At 41.6% G+C, this 22,354-nt stretch overlaps 1 protein-coding gene across 1 annotated transcript in view; it reads left to right on the forward strand.

The window, feature by feature from the left end:
• Window positions 1-8,278: 8,278 nt before the first annotated feature.
• Window positions 8,279-22,354, forward strand: part of LOC115258621 (gustatory and odorant receptor 22) — a 44,086-nt gene continuing 30,010 nt past the window's right edge. The window contains exon 1 of the mRNA XM_029858912.2: window positions 8,279-9,270. Coding sequence (XP_029714772.1) covers window positions 9,147-9,270 — 124 coding nt within the window. The 5' untranslated portion in view covers window positions 8,279-9,146. The remainder of the gene's footprint in view (window positions 9,271-22,354) is intronic.

Here is a 22,354-nt window from a genome sequence, read left to right on the forward strand (position 1 = left end):
GACGCGCACTTTGTTGTTTTTGTTTGTTGGAACGAAAAAGTTTGATTTCACTTTTTGTTAGTAGTGCGGAACGCTGGCAACACTAGTTACGGTTTGACGGATGGATTGGATCAACGATTGTTTTGATTCACCGTACAGTTTTTGTTTTCAGCGGTGTGGAGGTTATGTTTAGCACACAGAAGGCGTAGTTTTGAAAATCACTTTGTGGAGGAATTTACGAGCTGGAAATGACGAACTTTTGCTATGCCCAGCACGGGAAACACTAATTGAAGCGTTTTATTGCTAAAACATCACCAAGTTTACGATTTTACTTAATAAAAACTATTTTTATACAGGAGCCTTGCGAAAGCAGCTCGTTGCCAGCCAGTGCTACCAGATATGCTTCGTCGGCTAGGGAGTCCGCCCACGCTCTTTTGTCCCGTCTACACGAGCGTTTCACTTCCTTCTCGAGAGCCGAATAGCGCTGACGGGCTACGGCTTTGGCTCCTCGTGTTTTCGCTCGCTCTATCGCGAATTTGGCGTTCCTTCGCTCCTCTATTTTCCTCCAGGTATCATCTGTGATCCACTGCTTTCTGGAATATTCGCAGCACGGTTCTCTAGCTCCTCGACAAAGGACCTTTTCACCGCAGCGTCTTCCAGTCTGTGTGTGTTGAACCGGCGCCCGATTTTCTCCTCCTGTCGCTGGATCCTGGCAATGCGCAGTCGGATCTCGCCGATTAGGAGATGATGGTCGTACACAATGTCCGCACATCAAGAAGGCGCCGTCTCCATTTTTGGCTGATGCAGATGTGGTCGATTTGATTTTCCGTGACGCAATCACCGGAAACCCATGTCACTTTGTGCACTGGTCGATGAGGAAAGAGCAATCCCCCAATCACTATGTCATTGTTGCCACAAAACTCTGCAAACAGCTCTCCGTTTTTGCTCATTTCTCCGAGACCATGGCGTCCCATGACGTGCTCATAGTCCGAGTTGTCGGAACCAACCTTTGCGTTGAAGTTGCCCATGAGGATCTTGATATCACCTTTCGGAGTCTTGTCCACGACAGCATTCAGTTGACTGTAAAAGTTAACTTTAACCAGAGATTATTCAAAAATTAATCCATAAATTTCTTTATAATTTTGTACAAAAATCCTGTTGAAGTCCATCCAAGGATTCCTTCAATAATTCGCACAGAAATTACTTCAGACATCGATTCCATTAGATTTTTTTTCGTGGATTCCTATAGAAATTCTTCCAGGAATATAGAAAGCTATCCTGGGATTTCCTAAGAATTCCTCATGGGATTGCTTCCGGGATTCCTCTTGGAGTTTCTTTAAATATTTTTCCAAGAATTCCTCCAGGGATTCCCTCAGGATTTCTTCCGGCGATTCACTCGCGATTTTTTTCTGGAAATCTTTCAGGGAAAACTCCAGGGATTATTTGAAAAAAATCTCCAGGGATTCTTCCAAGAACTCTTCTTGGGATTCGTACTGGACTTCCTTCTGGAATTTATTGAGCACTTCCTCCAAGAATTCATCCAGGAATATCTACAGGAATTGTTAAGTAATTTTCTCAAGAATATCACTTGAGATTGCTTCCGAGATTCATCCTGGGGATTCTTCAGGGATTGCTTCAGGAACTACTACAGGAATTCCTGTAGGAATTCCCCACCAACTCTTCTTAGAACTTATTCGACTGGATTATAGATTGATTTGTTGATTTTTTCGGCTTACAGTCTTATGAAATGCGTTGATTAATTCATTATCATCGCAATTCATAAGACTGTAAGCCGAAAAATCAACAAATCTTCTTAGAATTCCTTCAGGATTCTTCCAAGAACTCCATCTGCGTTTTTTTCAGTAATTTCTCCTGGAATTTCTTCAGAAAATCCTCCTGGGATACCTCCTAGGATTGCTTCAGAGATTCCTACGGGAATTTCTGCAGCGATTCCTCTGAGAAATCCAAAACTTTTTCCAGAGATTCTTACAGGGGTTCATCCAGGAATTCCTCTACGAGTTATCTTACTTAACCCTAAAAGGGATACCTGGGGTCCATTGGACCCCAGGCGCCTTTCAGAGCTCGTCTTTGATGGAATACACTCAGCGAGGTGACGAAACTGAGGCCATGAAGGTATCCCTTTTAGGGTTAAACAATCCTCCTGGAATTCTTCTAGAGATTTCTTCAGGCATTCATCCAAGTACTCCCTAGAGGGATTCCTCCAGGAATTTCTCCAGGGATTTCTCCAGAAATTTTCCCAGGAATTCTTGAAGAAATTCCTCCAGGAATTCCTCTAGAGATTCCTTTCGAGATTCCTCTAGGAATTCCTCTACAGATTCCTCCAGGAATTCCTCTGGAGATACTTCCAGTCAGGGATTCCCCCAGGAATTTCTCCAAGAATTTATCCAGGAATGCTTCCAGGGATTCTTCCAAAAAATCTACTATGAAATTCTCAATATATCAAGGGATTTCTTCAGGGATTTCAGGAAAATTCAGGAAATCCTCCAGATATTCCTTCAGGAATTTCATCAGGAATTCCTCTAGGGATTCCCACAGGAATTAATGCTGGAATTTCTCTAGGAGTTCCTGCAGGGATTCCGACAGGAATTCCTCCGAGATTTGTCCAGAAATTACTCAAGGGATTCCTCCAGGAATTCCTTCAGAAATTCCTCCAGGAATTACCTCAAAAATTCCTCCAGGCATTCCTACAGGAATTAGTTTAAGAATTTCTCCATGTCATTCTCCAGGGATTTTCCCAGGAACACGTCCAGGGATTTTTCCGGGAATTCTTCCAGGAATTGTTCTAGGAATTCCTCTAGTGATTGTTCCAGAAATTCCCCTCGGGATCTCTTCAAACATTTATTTAGAGATTCGTTCAGAAATTTTAAAAATCCTTCGATCTTCACCCAAGAGTTTCTCCAGAGATGCCTTTAGGAATACCTGAATACGTTTTTCAATCACTTCAAGGATTTCTAGTGGAATTTTTCCAGCGATTTCTATTGGAATTCTTTAAGCTAATTTTATAGGAGTGGAGCGGACCTGGTATGATGGTTAGAACACTTGACTATCACGCCGAGGACCTGGGATCGAATCCCACTCCCGACAAACTCACAAAATGTGGGTTCTTCCTTCGGAAGGGAAGTAAAGCGTGGGTCCCGAGATGAACTAGCCTAGGGCTAAAAATCTCGTTAATACAGATAAAAAAAAAATATAGGAATGCATACTGCGCATGCATTCTTTCACCATTGCATTGTCTCCAAGAAATCCTTTAGAAGTTCATCTTTGGATTCGTTCAGGAATCCATGAATGAATTCCGGCAATAATACACCTGCAGCTCCTGCGAAAGAAATCCTTCACAAATTCGTCCTTCAACTTTTTCAGGAATATATCTTGAAATTTTTGTTTTCCCAAGTAATCTTCCTTGGATTTCTTCAGTAACTCCTCCAGAGATTCTTCTAGGAGTTTTTTTCAGGGATGTCTGTAGGGTGTTCCTTTGAAAAGACTTTCGGGGAGTCTTCCAAAAAATGTCAAGGGATTCCTTCAAAAGTTCCCCCAAAATGCCGGTTTCCTCCAACTATTGTTTTAGGACTTATCCGAGGATTTCTTATGGTATTTTACCAGGGATCTTCTTCTGAAATTTTTGAAGGGATTTCTTCAGAAATTTCTCTTTCGGGAATCCCTTGACCAGTTTCTTTTGGACTCAGGAATTCCATCAGATATTCTTGCAATAATTCGTCCTGGGATGTTTCAAACATTTCTCCAGGAATTCACCCAGGGAAGACTCTTTCAAAATTCTCCCAGGGATTCCTCCTGGATTTTTTTTTTATTTTATGCACCAGGAATTTCTCTAGGAATACATTCCTAAATTCCTCAAGACATATCTTTTTGAATATGTTCTAGAGATTCGTCCCGGAGTTCCCAGAGAGCAAAAAAAGGGGATTCAAAGGGGCTTCAGGGGCGTTCCAGAGGGTTGTTTCAAGGGGTTTCAGGAGCCTTTTAAGGGCGTTCTGTCAGGTTTTGCTTGCATTTCAGGCCAAACATTTCAATAGGTCCTATCTGCATTTGAGAGGCTCTCTTTGTTCACTTTCTCTTTCAATTATTGCAATGTAATGGTACACTTTTCAACTATTTTTGCAGTACAAATCAAAAGACGATTGTTTAGACCATCGTTCAATGTAAGGAGTCAATCATAATACAAACAAATAGCTGAGATATTAACGAAAGAGAAAGAAACCAAAAAGAGCCTCTCTTCTGCAGATAGGACCTTTAGACATGTTTGGCCTGATTTTGACACGATTACGGGGAATTAATAGGCATTTCAATAGTATTAAGGGGGTTTTTAGAGACGAATACCCCTTCAGGGTAACGTCTCTATAATCTCAAAAAAAAATAAAGGGTGTTTCAGAGACGTTTCTAGGGGCTTTAGGGGTCATTAGGATCTCAGGAGCCTTTAGAGGGCGTTACAAAGGTTTTCAGGGGTGTTTCAAGGCATTTCAGAGTTATTGTAGAGAGTTACAGGGGGTTTCAGGAATATTATAAGGGTGTTCCAAGAAATTCCTAAAGGACGTTTGACAGCATTTCAGGGGCGTTTCAAAGGTTTTTCAGGTGCGTTTCAGGGGGTGTCTGGAGCCTATCCCCTTATCTGCGAGCGGTAATGGCGGCGGCGGGCATATCCTACCGGTTTGGATTTTGACGTTTCTTGGGGGAAAGTCAAAACAATTTCATTCTCCTCCTCACTCCTTCACCCACCATTTATAGGCGCCAACCGATTGCGATCCGCAAGAAACGTCAAAATTCGAAGCGGTTATTTGTGCCCGCCGCCACCTTTACCGCTCGCGGATACTAAGGGGTTTCAGAGGCATTTCAAATTGATTATGATGATTTCAATGGCGTTTCAATGGAATTACGGAGGTTTTAGGGGCATTTCGAGGCATTTCAAGTCAGGGCCATATCAAGGGGTTTCAAGAACACTCTTAAATCAAAGCGCATTTCAGGGGTGGTTCAAAAGATATAGTGTTGGGGTCTCTGCAAAACGTCCGAATTTTTCTAAAATGCCTCCAAAATCCCCCCCCCCCCCCCCCAAATCCACATCAACTCCATGTAACGCATCTGCGACATTCCGTCGAAGCCTCCGAAAACGTCTCCGTAACGAACCTTCTGAAAATGCTGTGAAACTTCCTGAAATGCTTCCTAAATCCCCCTTAAACCCGCTCGGACCTTATGTAACGAACCTGTGAGCGACCTCTGAAAACTCATCCGTAACGCCCCCGAAAGCCCCTCGGACCCCATAAAACGCACCTGAGATTCTCCGAAACCCCCGAAAACGTCTGCGTGACGCCTCTGAATCCCGCCGAAAATGCTCTGAAACTTCCTGAAATGCCCCAAAGCCCTTTTTTAAACCCCCTCGGACTTCATGTAACGCTACGACCTAAGACGCTCATAAACCCCTGAAAACTCCTTCGTAACGCTCCCGTAACGCCTCTGAATCTGTTAATAAGAAACCGAACTAGATGAAGTTTTCCACCACCTCGAAAGTGTCCCCGTTCCCCGTCTATGGTAACACTGCTTCCTAGGTTTGCTCTGCCGATCGTGGTTCTGCCAGCCAGTATGTACTTCGTTATTGAAGTCAAGCGTTCACCATCAGTCCAGCCTTTGCTGCTTTATATTTCAGGTGAGTGTACAGTTCTGCCACCGTTGCAAATGTTATAAGGTACCCCGGGGCAAGTGGGACTTAAAAAAATGCTAATTTGGTTTTGTCATGCCAAAAATTTTAGAACACAAATTCTTCAATAATTCCAATGGACCCAAAAGACGCTGTTGGTATATTTGTACTTATTAACGTGCATAAAATTTGTTTCAAAATTTTTACATTCCATATATTCTGCATATAATGAAAAGCGTAGCAGATCTTCATTTACTGCGTTTCACGGGGCAAGTGGAACCTATTCAGAGTTTTTGTTCAAAGGGCTTAATATAAGTTGCAACAAATAAGGTAACATAAATCATAAATCTTTTATATCAATGACTATGTTTAGAGATTAAAATAAGAAGAGGTTTATGGTATCATGCATAAATTACGTAACACTTAACAAATCGCTGGGGAAAAAACTTAAATCAACTCTAGCAGCTCATACAAAATAAATTGATTTTTTTATACAAAAAGCGCCATAAAGTGAAGAGACAAAAGATTTCAAAACTTGTTCTCTATGTTATATAGTTGATGAATCTCGCCAATAGTAAATCTGAGGTTTCGAGATTTTCAGTAATATCTTCTCCCTTACGTAATCTTACGATCATTAAATAATGTTTTTTTAATCATGAATTTTGAAAAGGTTATTTCCCTATTTTTTTTATGGACGATATCTGAATGCTCAGAAGAATGCATTATGCAGCGATAAGTGAAAAAAAATGGAAGATATTAAGAGGAAAACATAAAAAATACATGCTTTTGATTTTTTTTTGTTTTACCCAAGGTTTTTCCATTTTAAACAGGAATTTCATAATCTAAATAGAGTTAATAAAGTATGATTCGACAGTAGATTACTTAACGTGTCAATTTTAATTGACTATCGTACTAATTTCATCTTAGGCTGGACAATACGAGATGAACCCATAAATTTGTGTTTGTTTATTCTCATAGGTCCCACTTGCCCCAGATAGCGAAATGCTCTGGGGCAACTGAGAGCAGTAAACTAAAGGTAATAAATAAAAATAAAATACAGCTTTTTCGCTTGAAATCATTTGCAAGAACTAGAAACACTAGCCTGGCAACAAAAAAAGTATTTGCAGAATAACAAATCTATTTTTAAACGACGAATGTAGTAGAGCACGTCAATCTCACCTAGTGAATTGAAAATTACATATTAACAACAATAACGTATATGGTCTCTTTATGGTTGAAACAATAACATTTTTTGTATTCAAAGTATCCGTAGGTGTGATACCTATGTTTTCCATGAAGAATGTTAGTCTTAAAAATAAATAATAAAAAAATACTAGCAATAGGTCTCACTTGCCCCCGATTCTCACTTGCCCCGGGGTACCTTAACAATAACATCCGTGTCTTCCGACAATGCGGCCTTGAGATTCTGCGCGTATGCTGAAGGTGAGGCGACATCCGGTTGCTTTAGTCGCTCCAAGTTGTACCGTGGCGGTCGCCGATACCGTACATTGTTGATGACGGAAAGTTTTGGGCGCAGTTCGACTATCACCAGATAGTGAATAGTGATCAGAGTTGATGTTGTCGCCACGATAGATCCTGACGTCAAGATTGTCGGAAAAAGTGCTGTCCGTCATTCAGAATATGGTGGATTTGCGATTCCGTCTGCTCTGGTGATCTCCAGGTGCAAAGATAAGGAAAGCAGTGTTGGAAAAAAGTGCTAAGAATGGCTTTTTTTTTGTAGGCAATTGTCAAGCCATTTGTCGTTCGTCAGCTGATGAACGCTTAACTTTCCAATCGTCGGTTTGAATTCCTTCTGCTGGCCAACCTGAGCGTATAGGTTTCATGATGATCTTGACGTCGTGGCTTGGGCAGCAGTCGTCCTTGCGTTCGAGCTGCGCGTAGAATGCGTCCTTGTCATCATCAGTGCTCCCGGAGTGTGGGCTGTACACGTTTATTGTGCTGAAGTTGAAAAGTCTGCCTGTCTGATCCTCAACCTGAATATTCTTCCGTCGATCAGCCAACAGCCGATCACGCGCCTCTGCATGTAGCCCATCACGATAAAAGCTGCTCCCAACAAGTTTTGCCACATCTCTGGTATTGGTATGATAACCTCTACGTTCGCACCATGGATCCTGTCCAACACACCTCCTGCAGCGCTACGATGCCGAACGCGCGGTCCTTCAGTAGATCGGCGAGTAAGCGGGTGCTCTCAATGAAGTGGAGAGATCGACAGTTCCAATAGAGTTAATAAACTTATTATTAACATATTATTAACTCTATTGCGGTTCCACGTACCGAGTTTCAAATCGAAGGTCCTTTTTGTTCGCTGGGGTTGTCGTTGGATTCGGTTCGTACCTATCATTCCGTTGCAATGCTTTTTTTACGGCTGGCTCGCTGCGTCGGACATCAACTCTCTACTTCCCAGAATGTTTGGTTAACCCTAAAAGGGATACCTGGGGTCCATTGGACCCCAGGCGCCTTTCAGAGCTCGTCTTTGATGGAACACACTCAGCGAGGTGACGAAACTGAGGCCATGAAGGTATCCCTTTTAGGGTTAAGGATACTCTTTCACTCAATCCTACAGTAAATGACAAGAATCTACACATCTAGGTCAAGTAGGGAATAATAAAACACATTATTAGTATGTTCAGAAAATAACATTATTCCAAAAATCAATGTCTCAGCATTCATACATTTTTGTGAAATCACATTTTTTATGACAAATGGCAATGACGGCAGTGACACTCGTTCGTCTTCCACGTCTAATGCGTTCAACTGACCTACTGACCGTTGTTCCAGAACGTCAGCACCAATAAATTCTATTGCAAAACATTTCGCCAACACCAACAATGCCAACTGTCGCAACTGACATCATAAATTCCATCTCATCATCGCTCGTCAGGCCACCGCCGCGCCGGTTTGTTGGTTTATATGACATAAATGGTATAGTCTTCCCTCCCGAGTCCCGAAGCAGCAGCTCAGCCCATCAATAATAGATAAACCGAGGCGAATTAATTTTGAATCAAGAACAAACAAAAAACAATGTTAGCTCATAAGTGTTTAATGGCCTCCCAGCTCCGGTTCCAGCTGGTCGGAGTGCTATAAAACCATATATCCCACTGTACGGCGCACACCAGTTTCTGTCAGTCTGCCCATTGGGGGCCTCGAAGGAATTGCGAACCGTAAAGAACACAGTGGCAAATTAATTGCACAATAAGCCTCCCTTGGTGGCGTGGCTCTATCCAGAAGAAATATACAAATTGTGTGGTAGCAATTGGAATTAGTGCTATAACAATAAGCAAAAACTACTGGTTGGTGTGCAATAGAAAAGTGGCTGGGGGTCTATCCCAACGCAAGTCTGCTCGATCATCGGCAAATAAATTACACTTACGAACTCAGTTCAGTTCCGGCGAGCATGCAATAGTCGTCACCATAAACGTTAACCTAATTTCTCCACGCCACACACGTGACTGATCAGTCAGTCTATCGCTTCGGTGGTGCCAAAATGATTCACAGCCAGATGGAAGATTCGCACTATCAGATACGGCAGCAGATTTTTAATCCCAATCAGCGGCAACAACTGGAAGATAATCGCCGCATGAAAGAACAGATGCAGCAGTTGGAAAAAGGTACTAACTCAGGCTCAACAAGGGTTTGCAGGATTGTATAGCACTAAAGGGACAGTTCATAAGTCATGTAGACTTTTTGGAAGGATGAAGAGGAGGCGTCTAGCCATAGTCTGCGTCTCATAGAATTACCCGGGTAGAGGTAAAATACTGACGATCAAAACATGATATTGGTTTGGTTGATATAAGAGATAAAAGATCTGAAAATAATATCTGAAAAATGTTCCTGGAACATCTGAACAATATCAAATTTTGATATTTTAAGATCATACGAATAGCTCGCTGCTATTGGTTAGATCTTACAAAATCTAAATATGATTTGATGATGATGTTCCAGAAGTAAATTTTTGATTTTATTTTTAGATCTTTTATCTCTTATGTCAATCAAATCCATGTAACTTTTTGATCTCCATATCAAAATATGATATTATTGAGCTCTTTTCCTCTACTCGGGTAGGTAGGGCAAAAGTCCGGGTGTGGCCAGTGTACGTTTTAAAATTGTTAAGCTTTCTAATAAGGTTTTCACACTGAGAATGCCTGTAAGTCTCGACCAGTGTACCACGTGTTGAGTGCAGCTGATCTGACGATCAATCTATCACAAGCTTAAGCTGTGCGGCGTTACCTTTTTCGTAAACTATTATCCATGCAATAATTTGAACATTTCGACAATGATTTTTTATAAAAGCCTAACTGACTTGATCGATTTCTCTTCGACGACTCTCTCTTTCGCTAATAGCCCAGCCAACCACATATCGTAAATCATTGTGTGGAAAAAATCGTATATCTTCATATATTGAATCAGAATTGTATAATAATATGTATATTTGTTGACAATGATTGCGTAAAATCGCATTTCATGCCAAATTAAATTTCAATTGCGATTTTGTTTCATATAGTCATCTCCAATCATAAAAGGTGCGAGATACTATCGGTAGGATTGCACAGAATCGGATAGAATCGTGTAAAAAACATACATTCTTAGTGTCAAGCTGCAAGTTCGCTAGCATCGTATATATGATTTCTTTGAATCGTGGAAATCGTCGCTTCACATCGTATATGAATCTGCTAAATCGAGCGTGCTACCTAAAGGTATGATGAAAATCGGTGAAATCGTATACAACTATATAACAATGTTGTATATTGATCGTTTGCGTCACACTTGCGTCGTATACGAAGTGAATGAAATCGTAGAAATCGTATATTCATTTTTACAGTCGCATATGATTGTTACTGCACTTTTAATGGTCGAATCACAGACAAACAGACGTAACACTCTGATAATTCCCATCGTACTTCGATTTAACGATCTTTTTCAAAATTTGATAGTTGGCCAACTACCCACCTGTGGCGCTCACATCGTTTTTGTTCGAGTTTGACGTTTGCTCACTACCGCCACCTAGTTGATGGTCGGCCAAACTTAGTCATTTTAGCATTGGACGAATATGTTTCCGTGACTATGATTTGAATCGAAAAATGTTCGAAGTGTTACGTCTGTTTGTCTGTGGTCGAATCTTAATCTCGGAAATCGTAAATGGTTTTGTTTACGTATTTGTTTGAATGAGGAAAAGAAAAAATAGTATTCATCCTAAATTTGTAAGCAATAATTTCAACCAAATATATAGGTTTTCATACTATCAGATGACTTACAATAAGTGATGTATAGATTCCAATAACGATGTGAATTCCGGGCCTCTTGCACGGTACCACCTTTGATGCCACTCAATGCACAACAACAACGCTCCCACCACAAGTCTCGCATGCTAATTTTTATTCGTTTCATGCCATTCACTTTGAACTCTTTGTTTTCAACTTGGCAATACAGCCAATAGAGATAACGCGCAGTTCTCAATCAAAGGATCTAAGACAAACAGACGTAACACTCTTCAAAACGGTTTGGCACATGCATTTAACGATCAATTCAAATTACATTTGATTTGCGCGATCGTTCCACCAGATGCGCTAGTGTTCGATCGCTTTGACGTTTGCCAGTGTACACGTTGCTGAATGATGCAAACGAAAATTATAGGCAATTTGTGTAGTAGTGTGCGTGTCAGCAAAACGTCAAATCCAAATCCATCATGGCCGACAGTGTCGCGCGCGGTTCTACCAACAGGTGGCAGTGTGCTCATGAAAATGCCACCGGGCAAAAGTTTTTGATGAATTTCCTCTAAGAGTTACGTCTGTTTGTCTGTGATCTAAGTTCGATTCCCACTGAACACCATTTGGTTTTTTTTTATTTGAAAATCTTGAGTCGCATATTGGTACTCTCAATCGTAATAAGATAATGCATAATCGTATATTTAGACGGATAAAATCAGCGAAATCGTAAAATTTTTCGAGAAATCGTAAATTATGTTGGATGGAATCGCAATAATCGTATATATGTTTCGATATGGCCTCCACTTTAGTATGTATATGCCTGTTTCGTGCATTGAATACGATTTCTTTGGTGCTATATATGTGTGACTATTTCAGTTGCAATTTCGATATAGCAACCAAATTGCTGGCTGGGAACTTTGTCAAAACAAACAAAATCATTATGCTTTTTGTTTCTATAGCAAGATGTAGTCGTCTTCTTCGCATTTCAACCAAAACATCTTTGGAAAACTCAATATACATTCTGTAAAAACACAAAGAGAGGATCGATGAAGAGAATTCGAAAATGTCAGTTAGGCATTAATGAAAAATCAGTGTCGATTTGTATAGTAAGGTACGGCGAGAGTTACTCAACCCAAGTGACAATTCCATAACCGATTAGTTTTGTTTGATTTTTATTAGGGTTTTATTTCAGCAGTAGCCAAAACTCACAGTTTTGAGACTACTTAACTATTGATAAAGGGCTTTATACTATTCTTAAGGACAAACGTCTTGACATCCCTCTTCAATAGTTAATCAAAACACCAAACGCGCAAATCTGAAGAAGCAAGCTTCACACAATATTGCATTTTATTATTCTGTTCTTGCTCACTTGTAATAAGCTTAAAAAAGGAAGATCAGGTGCGCTGGTTTTGTTTACGAAAAGATTTGTGCCCTCGAAATCGTGAGTAGGTGCCAAAGCCGGCCATTGTGGTGACCATTTTGGGATTCTAACAAGTCTCTCCTTAAAGCTATCCATAAAACCAAAATTCAAGAGTAAAAACGCTCTTCAATATGTAATCTGTTGACATTCATTATGACCACAATAAACATCTCAGGCTCAGAAAATCGTATCAAAATCGAGGTAGTTTGTGCAAAAGTTACACTCAAGGAGATTCAATCTACGTGGTTTGTCAAAAATGGCGTTCGAAATAGGGTGTCGAATTGACCTTCGATTCCAGTGGTCACAAACTCACAATACAACCCCAATGTTAGCTGTTTGTTTGTTTATTACCGGGGATTTTAACCTTTCGTGGGTCAATTATTCCGTAATACAACCCCAATGCAATAATGTATTAACGGTAAAAAGGAAACTTATATGATGCTTACACTAACACTCCTTAGAGCATAATAATTGCTAAGATATTACTTTTATTATCAATTTCCATTAGCGAATAATTTCTCCTTCTGAAACTTCCTAACGCCTTTGAGTTCGATCTGTATGTATTACCGTAAAACGTGGTACCGTAAAACGGGGTAACTTTGATAGTTTTTCAGCAAATTTTCTTAATATTTTACCATGTAACAGTATTTCCTCTAGTTTTATATTTTTAAAACAAGTACTGGGGTATCGATTATCAATTGCAATTAAAAGGTCCGATAATTTAAAATATATTGGGTGACTTTTAATTTTTGATTTGCGCGAGAATCACATTTTCATTTTGGGGTAACTAGGCACTATCAACCTTGAAAAACACATCATATCCTAAAATATCATCACAGCTAAGGAGTATAATGGAACCTTGGGAAATCTGGGCCTCTCATCCCAAGCAGGTATTGGGTTTCATACGAAATGCAGTACCTGATTGGGAAACACGCCTACAGCTGTGAGGATGATCATTTCTTCATAGTGATGAATCTTTTCAGTACGGCAAAAAAAAGAGGATGACACCACAACCGATCAAATTAATGGTCGCAGTGGCACTATGTCCCCAACAGGAAAAAAGGAGTATGAACATGATGAAAGAAGCCTTGTGGAATATATATTTGATTGGATTTTTATGACAAAATATAGATTTTTTACAAACTTCATCTTATAGAAATGAGTTTGTTGAGTACTGACTGAAAAATACAATGAGTTTTGCTATCAAAAATCATTACCTTTGTAAATTTACATTTTTAACGGTACACTAACATATGATTACATGCTATTCATGGTGAATTCTCTTTTTTAGATTGTTTCTGAATGTTTTATAAACAAATTTTGAACAAAGTAGTATTAATTACATGAAATTACAAGGGCATTGCATACTTTTAGGCGTTTATTGATGTATGGAGGTTTATGTCCCAATTTACAAAAATGATTCCAGTTTTTAAAAACGCACTGTTCGGAGCTGGTTCTCCGGACTTGTGGGGACACTCGCGACGAAGTAGTGGTCTTCGGATGTGGTTTTATCACTCAACTAGAAACGCAACGAGGTTAGAGTACAAACACGTGATACGCGAGAATGGAACACGTTGCTTTATTGCAGCTAAAGCGAAAACGATACGTACAGCGCGAGGATTGATTATGTTCTGATTACAATAGTGTTTTCTGCTATGGCAATGAGTGGAGTGTGGTTATTATAGATGTGAGAATGAGTGTCCTAATATGTGTAGGGTAAATACAATTAATATAGACGGTTCCTAACATTCCGCCCACCATTGAAATATACATTTCAATACTAACTCCTATCTTGTGTGACTGTGTCTAATGAAATACTAAAAATATTACAAAATCAACAAATATCCAATTATTTCTACAATGATATATTCCGTAATATCAGCTACTCGTCGGTTGTCAAACACCAGATTAAGATTCGGTGAACTTCGGTCAGTGGATGTCGTTGAGCCAGGTCAGTGCCCTCGGTCGTTAATCGGCGATCAATGCCCAGGGTGCCTGCCAATACGGTTGATTTAAGGTCGGAGAAAACAAGGTTCAGGAAATGGAAACTAGATACTTAACTTGGGAGGAGACCATAGGGCCTCCTGCAATCCGACAACGCTTGTGTTGCTGGGACCGCGAACTACTGGAACTACGCTGCTTCCTGGTCCTCGGGTAGGTTGTCGGGAATCGGTAGAACGCACACGCGTGTGATGGCTCTCTTGAAGATGCCGTCCTTGGTTCGGATGTTCACGACTCGGATGAGTCCATCGTTTCCAGGGAATGTTTCAATAACGCGCCCGAAACGCCACTTCTGCGGCGGTAGATTATCATCGCGAACTAGAACCATAGTTCCTACGCGAATGTTGTTTCGCTCGTGTGTCCATCGGGTTCGCTGTTGCAGCCCCGATAGGTATTCGGTAGACCATCGCTTCCACAAGCGGCGGACAAACTCCTGTGTCATCTGCCACTGAGAAAGCCGGTTGCAAGGAACTTCTTCATATGAGGGCTCCGGGATTGCAGTCAGCGGACGATGTACCAGAAAATGACCTGGCGTGAGGACGTCCAAGTCTTCTGGGGAATTGCTGAGCTGCGTTAACGGTCGAGAGTTGAGCAGTGCCTCGGTCTGCGTAAGCACTGTGTGGAATTGCTCGGGTGTCACCATTGCGTTTGCAAGAGTGCGGCGGAGATGGGTCTTAAGGGATTTAACCGCTGCTTCCCAGATTCCCCCGAAGTGCGGCGATCTCGGAGGAATAAACGAGAACTGAATGCCCTCAGCGGAGCATTGTCGTTCGATATCCAGGCGATTCTGCTGGGTCCGAAACAGATTCAGGAACTCGTTCAGTATTCGGCGAGCGCCGACAAAGTTTGTCGCATTGTCGCAGTAAATGGTCTGCGGAACTCCTCGGCGAGCAGCAAACCTCTTCAGGGAAGCGATAAACGAGTCGGCTGACAAATTGCCTACCAACTCTAGGTGTACTGCCTTGGTTGATAGACAAACGAAGACAGCTACAAAAGATTTCACCGGTGCAGCTTTCCTTGTCGGAGGTCGGAGATAGAAAGGTCCGCAGAAATCCACCCCAGTGTTTAGGAACGGCAACGCTGGCGATACCCGAACTGGTGGCAAGTCTGCCATTATTTGTTCTGCGAAGCTTGGCCGATTTCGAAAACAGGTAACGCACTCGTGCGTAACCTTTCGCACGACATCACGTAACCGGAGAGGCCAGAACTTCGCACGAACGCTTGCTATCAGGAGCGTCGGTCCAGCATGTAGTTGACGTAGGTGGTAGTGACGAACGACTAACAGCGTGAGCGGATGCTTGTTGTCCAAGATTATAGGTTGCTTCTGAGCGTACGGGACAGCTGCATTGTTGAGACGTCCTCTAGTGCGAAGAATACCATTGACGAGAACTGGAGACAGAGTTTTCAGCTTCGATGTTGACTTCACTTGACCAATGGTGCGGATAGAGTGCAGGTCTTCCGGAAACGATTCCTGTTGAGCAAGTTTGGCCAAACTACACAACGCTTCGTCCAACTCTGCTGTGGTTAAGGCTCCGGATCTGCGGCTAGACACATTACGTATCTTCGAATTGTAGCAGAATCTCTGTATGTAGGCTACCAATCTGACGAGACTGGAGAGAGACGATTTCAGGGCGAATATTGAACTTTGGACGACTGTAGGCAGCGAAACCGTGGGTTTATCCTGGAGTTGCTCTGAACTGAAGTGATCGTCGGAGGTTTTGACTAACGCGGGCCAGAACCGGTTGGGTTGCTGCAACCACTGTGGTCCCTGCCACCACAGCATGTGGTCTACAAGCTCCGTTGCAGACATTCCCCGGGATATGACATCTGCTGGGTTATCGATGCCTGGAACGTGTCTCCAGCTTCCAGCAGCGGTGATTTGCTGAATTTCAGCCACCCGGTTGCCAACAAAAGTTTTCCAACGAGACGGTGAAGCGGACAACCAGTGGACGACAATAGTTGAATCCGTCCAGAAGAAAGGACGGGCTTGGATACGAAGACTGGTTTCTACTTTTTCGAACAAATGGCTGAGTAGGAGAGCACCACAGAGTTCTAAACGTGGTAAGCGAATAATAGAACCAAATTTCTCGGTTCCCGTCGGAGCCACTTTTGACTTAGCTGTAAGCAGATGAACCGAGACGATTCCGCTAGACGAAACTATGCGGAGGTAGATGCACGCGCCGTATGCACGTTCGGAGGCGTCACTGAACCCATGCAGCTCTACGTAGACAGGATCGTTACAGGATGCCGCCCACCGTGGAACGGTAAACTCGTCGAGAATTTCGAGATCATTTCGGAAGGATTTCCAGAATTGCTGTTGACGATCGTTGAGCGGATTGTCCCAGGAAACCTTCGCTTTCCATAATTCCTGCATGAAGAGTTTTGAGCGTAGTACCACTGGCCCTAACAGGCCGAGAGGGTCGAATAAGCGTGCTGCCTCAGAAAGCACCAAGCGTTTGGAAATAGCAGCGTCCTGGGTCCAAGTGGGTATTTTGAAGCGGAAGACGTCTTCGTCTGGCTGCCAGATCAGCCCCAAGGTTTTCACAGGCGAGGATGACGAATCGAGCTCCACCAGACTTCGATCTTCTCGAAACTCTGCTGGAATATGCCGTAGAATTGCCGAACTATTGGATGCCCATTTGTACAACTTAAATCCAGCCGACTGCAAGAGATCAATCAGCTCTCGGCAAAGTTCAACACCTTCTTCTTCCGATGCTACTCCCGTAAGCAGATCGTCAATGTAGAAGTCTTTTGACACCACCTCTGCGGCCTTCGGGTGAGTCGATTCGCCGTCAGAGGCGAGTTGCTGGAGACAACGTGTCGCCAGATACGGAGCTGCCGCCGTACCATAAGTAACCGTCAGCAATTCGAAGGTTTGAAGAGGTTCCGACGGTGACGATCGAAACAGAATACGCTGCAAGGGCCGATCAGATGGAGATACCAACACTTGCCGGTACATTTTCTGCAAATCAGCGACGATGACGAAGCGAGGAAGTCTGAATCGTAGGATGATGCTGTACAGCTCGTCCTGGACAACTGGACCCACCATCAGTGCGTCGTTCAACGAGACACCAGTATCAGTGGGGCACGACGCATCAAAGACGACGCGGAGTTTCGTCGTGACACTCTCCGGTCAAACTATGCAATGGTGAGGCATATAATAGAACTTCTGCCCGGGAAACACAACTTCTGCGCTAGTATCGATCGGTGCCATGTGTCCTAGATGAACGTACTCCCGTATGAAATCGGTGTACGCCTCCAACAGTGAAGGATTTGCCTGAAGTCGTCGTTCCAGGGACAAAAAACGCCGAGTTGCAATGGAACGAGAGTCTCCCAACCTATCCAGGACATCAGGTTTCTTCGGTAATGACACCACAAATCTTCCGGTGGAGTCTCGAGTTGTGGTGGCAGCAAAATGAGTTTCGGATTTCCGTTCTTCCGTGGAGAAGGTTTCGTTCGTATTACACGACTCAACTTCCCAGAAGCGAGCAAGCTGATTTTCCAACTCAGCGTTGCTGCAGACTAGCGTGGTGGCAGACAGGCTCGAGTCCACCGTATTCACCTTTCCCGATACTATCCACCCAAAAACCGTTTCCTTCAACTGGGGTAGTTCCGGTCCGAGGTCGAAGAAACCTTCTAGCAGTAGACGATAGTACACTTCGGCTCCGATGATAGCATCGATGCGATTCGGCTCAAAGAAGCGAGGATCAGCAAGTTGTACGGATGGAGGAATCTTCCAGGAGGCTACCGACAACCGGTTCGACGGCAAAATCGGCTTAAACTCCGGCAAAATGTGGAACTTGAGGTCAACAGCAAAATCTGTACAACGCGATCGTACGATTGCTGTCGTCGATTGCCTCGACACAGCAGCACTGGGACCCACACCTTGGAGAGAAAGCGGGTCGTTCTGCCGACGTAGATCCAATTTCTGCGCCAAATGTTCACTCATCAGATTTCGTTCGGAGCAGCAATCAAGGAGGGCGCGAGCGAACTGGACATTCCCGTTGTAGTCAGCTATCTTGACGACAGCAGTCGAGAGAAGAATCACGCTACTATCGGCAGTAGTAGTGGCAGGAAGAGCGACTGGACGAGAGGTGGATGGGCCAGCGGAGGGTGCGGTGGCAACTGTTTGCGATTGCGAAGCGGAGGAATTGTTCAAGGGTGCGATTATGGGCTGACTTTGTGGAATGGCGGGTTTCGTGGGTTGTGATTGCGAGTGAGCTTGTTCGTTGCTTGCTGGGCGCAAATGCAGCATCGTGTGGTGCTTTTGACCGCAGACACGACAAGCTGAGCTAGGACAAGCCCTGGCCAAGTGGGAAGAGGAAAGACAATTTAGGCACAAACCAGCTTTCCTGACTGATTCAAGCCGTTGGGAAGGATTCATACTGATAAAGGATTCGCATTTGAAAGGAGAGTGAGAGGATTTTTGACAGTGTGGACATATTTTTTTATGAGTCGTGGTAGCTGTGAGAGTCGAACCGACTGTAACGTTCCAATAAAACACTGTTTGTAGATTGACAATTGGTATCAAAGTGACGTTTATTCTCTGTTCACCTCATGTCACCCTCTGCACAGCCTACTACATCTCTCCTCAACTTTATTAAAATTTGAACAATACTCTGAGCCTAAATCATTCAAATTAGTTTCTAATGACACCTAATAGTTTATAATTGTGAAATACATTTGGCATCAAATCTAAGTTTAAGTAAGTTGCAAAGTTCATTTTTGGTTCAATACTAAAGCATCGTGCGAGGATATTCTCGTTCCCGTTCGTTACAAATAGATAGTAATCCATGATATTTGATTTATGTATCCTCCCTCCAGTAGTAGATATCTGTCCTTGGAATTTGACCTCGGTGTTAACAGCAACAAAATGGGAATTGTATAGCGTCATCTATCATGTTTGGGAAATCGTTAACTTCAGTCTAAATGTGTTGGAAATATATATAAAGTTATTTATTATTAAATATAAGCTTATTTTTATACTTAGCTGTATATAAGTTCCTTACTTTTCTCTTTTTCAACAAACGGTATACAATACCATCAAATTTCCGTCTCTACTATGTATACAAGATCTTCACTTACCATCATTTACACTGTATTCTACATTCACTTCTTCTTTTTTTTTTTCATTCAATATCCTGAAACGAAACTTAAACTACTGTTATTTATGTATACGTTTATAAACATCATAAACATCTTCACCACTAAATGTGATAATCTAACGATCGATAATCTTCTCACATCACGTGGTAAACCAGATTGCCAAATGAATTGAGACGAATCTCCTTCATATGGTCTTCTTTATTGCAGACTGAAACGTGTGTAGTTTCCTTTGCATATCCCTATATCATAGATGGACTGAAGTTTCACTTCCTTCATCTCATGATAGACTGGACTGCCAAATGGACTGAGACGAATCTCCTTCATCTGGTCTTTTGTAATGCAGACTGAAACATTGAGTTTCCTTTGCGTATCCCTTTACCATAGATGGACTGAAGCTTCTCTTCCTTCATCTCATGGTAGACTGGATTGCCAAATGGGCTGAGACGAATCTCCTTCATCTGGTCTTTTGTAATGTAGACTGAAACATTGAGTTTCCTTTGCGTATCCCTTTACCATAGATGGACTGAAGCTTCTCTTCCTTCATCTCATGGTAGACTGGATTGCCAAATGGACTGAGACGAATCTCCTTCATCTGGTCTTTTGTAATGTAGACTGAAACATTGAGTTTCCTTTGCGTATCCCTTTACCATAGATGGACTGAAGCTTCTCTTCCTTCATCTCATGGTAGACTGGATTGCCAAATGGACTGAGACGAATCTCCTTCATCTGGTCTTTTGTAATGTAGACTGAAACATTGAGTTTCCTTTGCGTATCCCTTTACCATAGATGGACTGAAGCTTCTCTTCCTTCATCTCATGGTAGACTGGATTGCCAAATGGGCTGAGACGAATCTCCTTCATCTGGTCTTTTGTAATGCAGACTGAAACATTGAGTTTCCTTTGCGTATCCCTTTATCATAGATGGACTGAAGTTTCACTTCCTTCATCTCATGATAGACTGGACTGCCAAATGGACTGAGACGAATCTCCTTCATCTGGTCTTTTGTAATGCAGACTGAAACATTGAGTTTCCTTTGCGTATCCCTTTACCATAGATGGACTGAAGTTTCTCTTCCTTCGTCTCATGGTAGACTGGATTGCCAAATGGACTGGGATAAATCCCCTACATCTGGTCTTTTCTTTTGCGAATTGGATTAATGCCAAATGGACTAAGATAGGTTTTCTTCAATTGATCTTTCATGGACTAGTATCTTCTCCAAATAGACTGGAATTGCTATATTTCCTATATTTGGATACAGAAACGAACTTTCAAAATGTTTCATACGTTCAAATTATTTGATTTCTGAAAACAAAGGCGAGTAGCCTTGATTCGTTGTTAACCATAGTCCATAGTCTCGTAGAAAGAATCGTCTGTACGAACAGCACACGATTAGGTTCAACACCGATCTGTGATATCGGTTATCTTTCTCGCCGTTGAGCGGACGCCGTCAAGCCGTCATTTTCACCGCTCAAAGTACTCATCGCGAGACTTCAATTAGCTTGTGAAAATTCGTGGAGGTATTATGCGGATCTTCTTTCTGCGCGTCGGTGTTGTACCTTTCCCAAAAATTCAATCGGTATGGCTGTTTCAAACAATTGCGCGTTGCGGCACCAGTAGATATTGACACAAACGTTAGCGCTTTTATTATGTACGTTTTTCTATCTCCTGCTGATAATCATCGATGATCAGAACACAGCGTAATCACACTCGATCAAAATACAGATGATGAGCTCTGATGAGCAGTTAAACGATGAAAAATAGCAACATTGCGCTACTAGTGTCTTATAAACCTCTATTGATTCATTCAAAAGAACTAGAATATTTATAAGACTACATGTTACAACATGTACAATTAATTAAGCGCCATTGCAGGCATTATTATCACAATCTTTCGTTTTCCTAATGTGTTTGCAAACGGAGGGCTCAACATAATCCGTCTACTGTCAATCAATGCTGTTGACATGTGCATTCCGAATGCCTGATTCATTATTTGTTTACTCTATTATTAATCACTCCACAAATAGAATAAGATAACTTTGTCTGTGCGATGACCATATTATATTTTAATTGGATTCGTTTATCGTTTCTCACTATAAATTCCTAAATCACTTTTTTTACTATGTTGTGATGCAATCTGCATCTATTTATTTTTACTATCCATTAACATTTTGCTTGGCAGTAATTTTTAAACAAATATGTAGCATAAAGTTTAGTTCGATTTTACTAGTAGACTTAACCCAACCCACTAAGTTATTAGATATTTGGTTCAGTCTTGCTAATATTAATTGTATATCTTTCCCCAATAAAGTCCTCTCTCATTTCATTTCAAGCATACGGTTTGTAGTTCACTCAATAATTTCAATTTGATGTAACTTTATCAAATTAGGATTCAAAATTTATAAACACACAACGAAATTTAGGAAGTTTGTAATAATATCATTTCGAGATCTATAAACTGCAAAACAACAGCATATTCTTTAACAGCTAGTTTATCTTTGTCATTTTTTTCAATGATTGCGACTTCGCAGACATTTTTCGACATCACTATAAATGCTGAATAGTTAACCATTTCTGTAATTTAACAAAAGATATTTGGACATTATGAGGTTACTAAAAATAGAAACGCTTCTTGAATGAAATCAAACGATCTTATGAAACATCGTGAACAAACCCTGAGTGTGCTTTGTAGTTTTAGTGTCGAACGTCACTAACATCCGTTATAAGCAATTGTTCATAAACATAATTTAAGTAAATTAGTTTTTTTTTTAGGATACTAGAAATTTCAATAATGTCTTGTCTAATTGAGATATTCAATAATGAAATGTTTCACTGAGTCAATAGAATACAAAAGCAAATATTTATTCATACAAAATTAAATCATGCATTGCACATCAATGCTAATCAACGTGAATTTTAAACAACAGCGAAAAAACGAACATCACTGGTGTGATCGGTCTCAGT

The sequence above is a fragment of the Aedes albopictus genome, chromosome 2, assembly GCF_035046485.1.
Source record: "Aedes albopictus strain Foshan chromosome 2, AalbF5, whole genome shotgun sequence".
Lineage (NCBI taxonomy): Eukaryota > Metazoa > Arthropoda > Insecta > Diptera > Culicidae > Aedes > Aedes albopictus.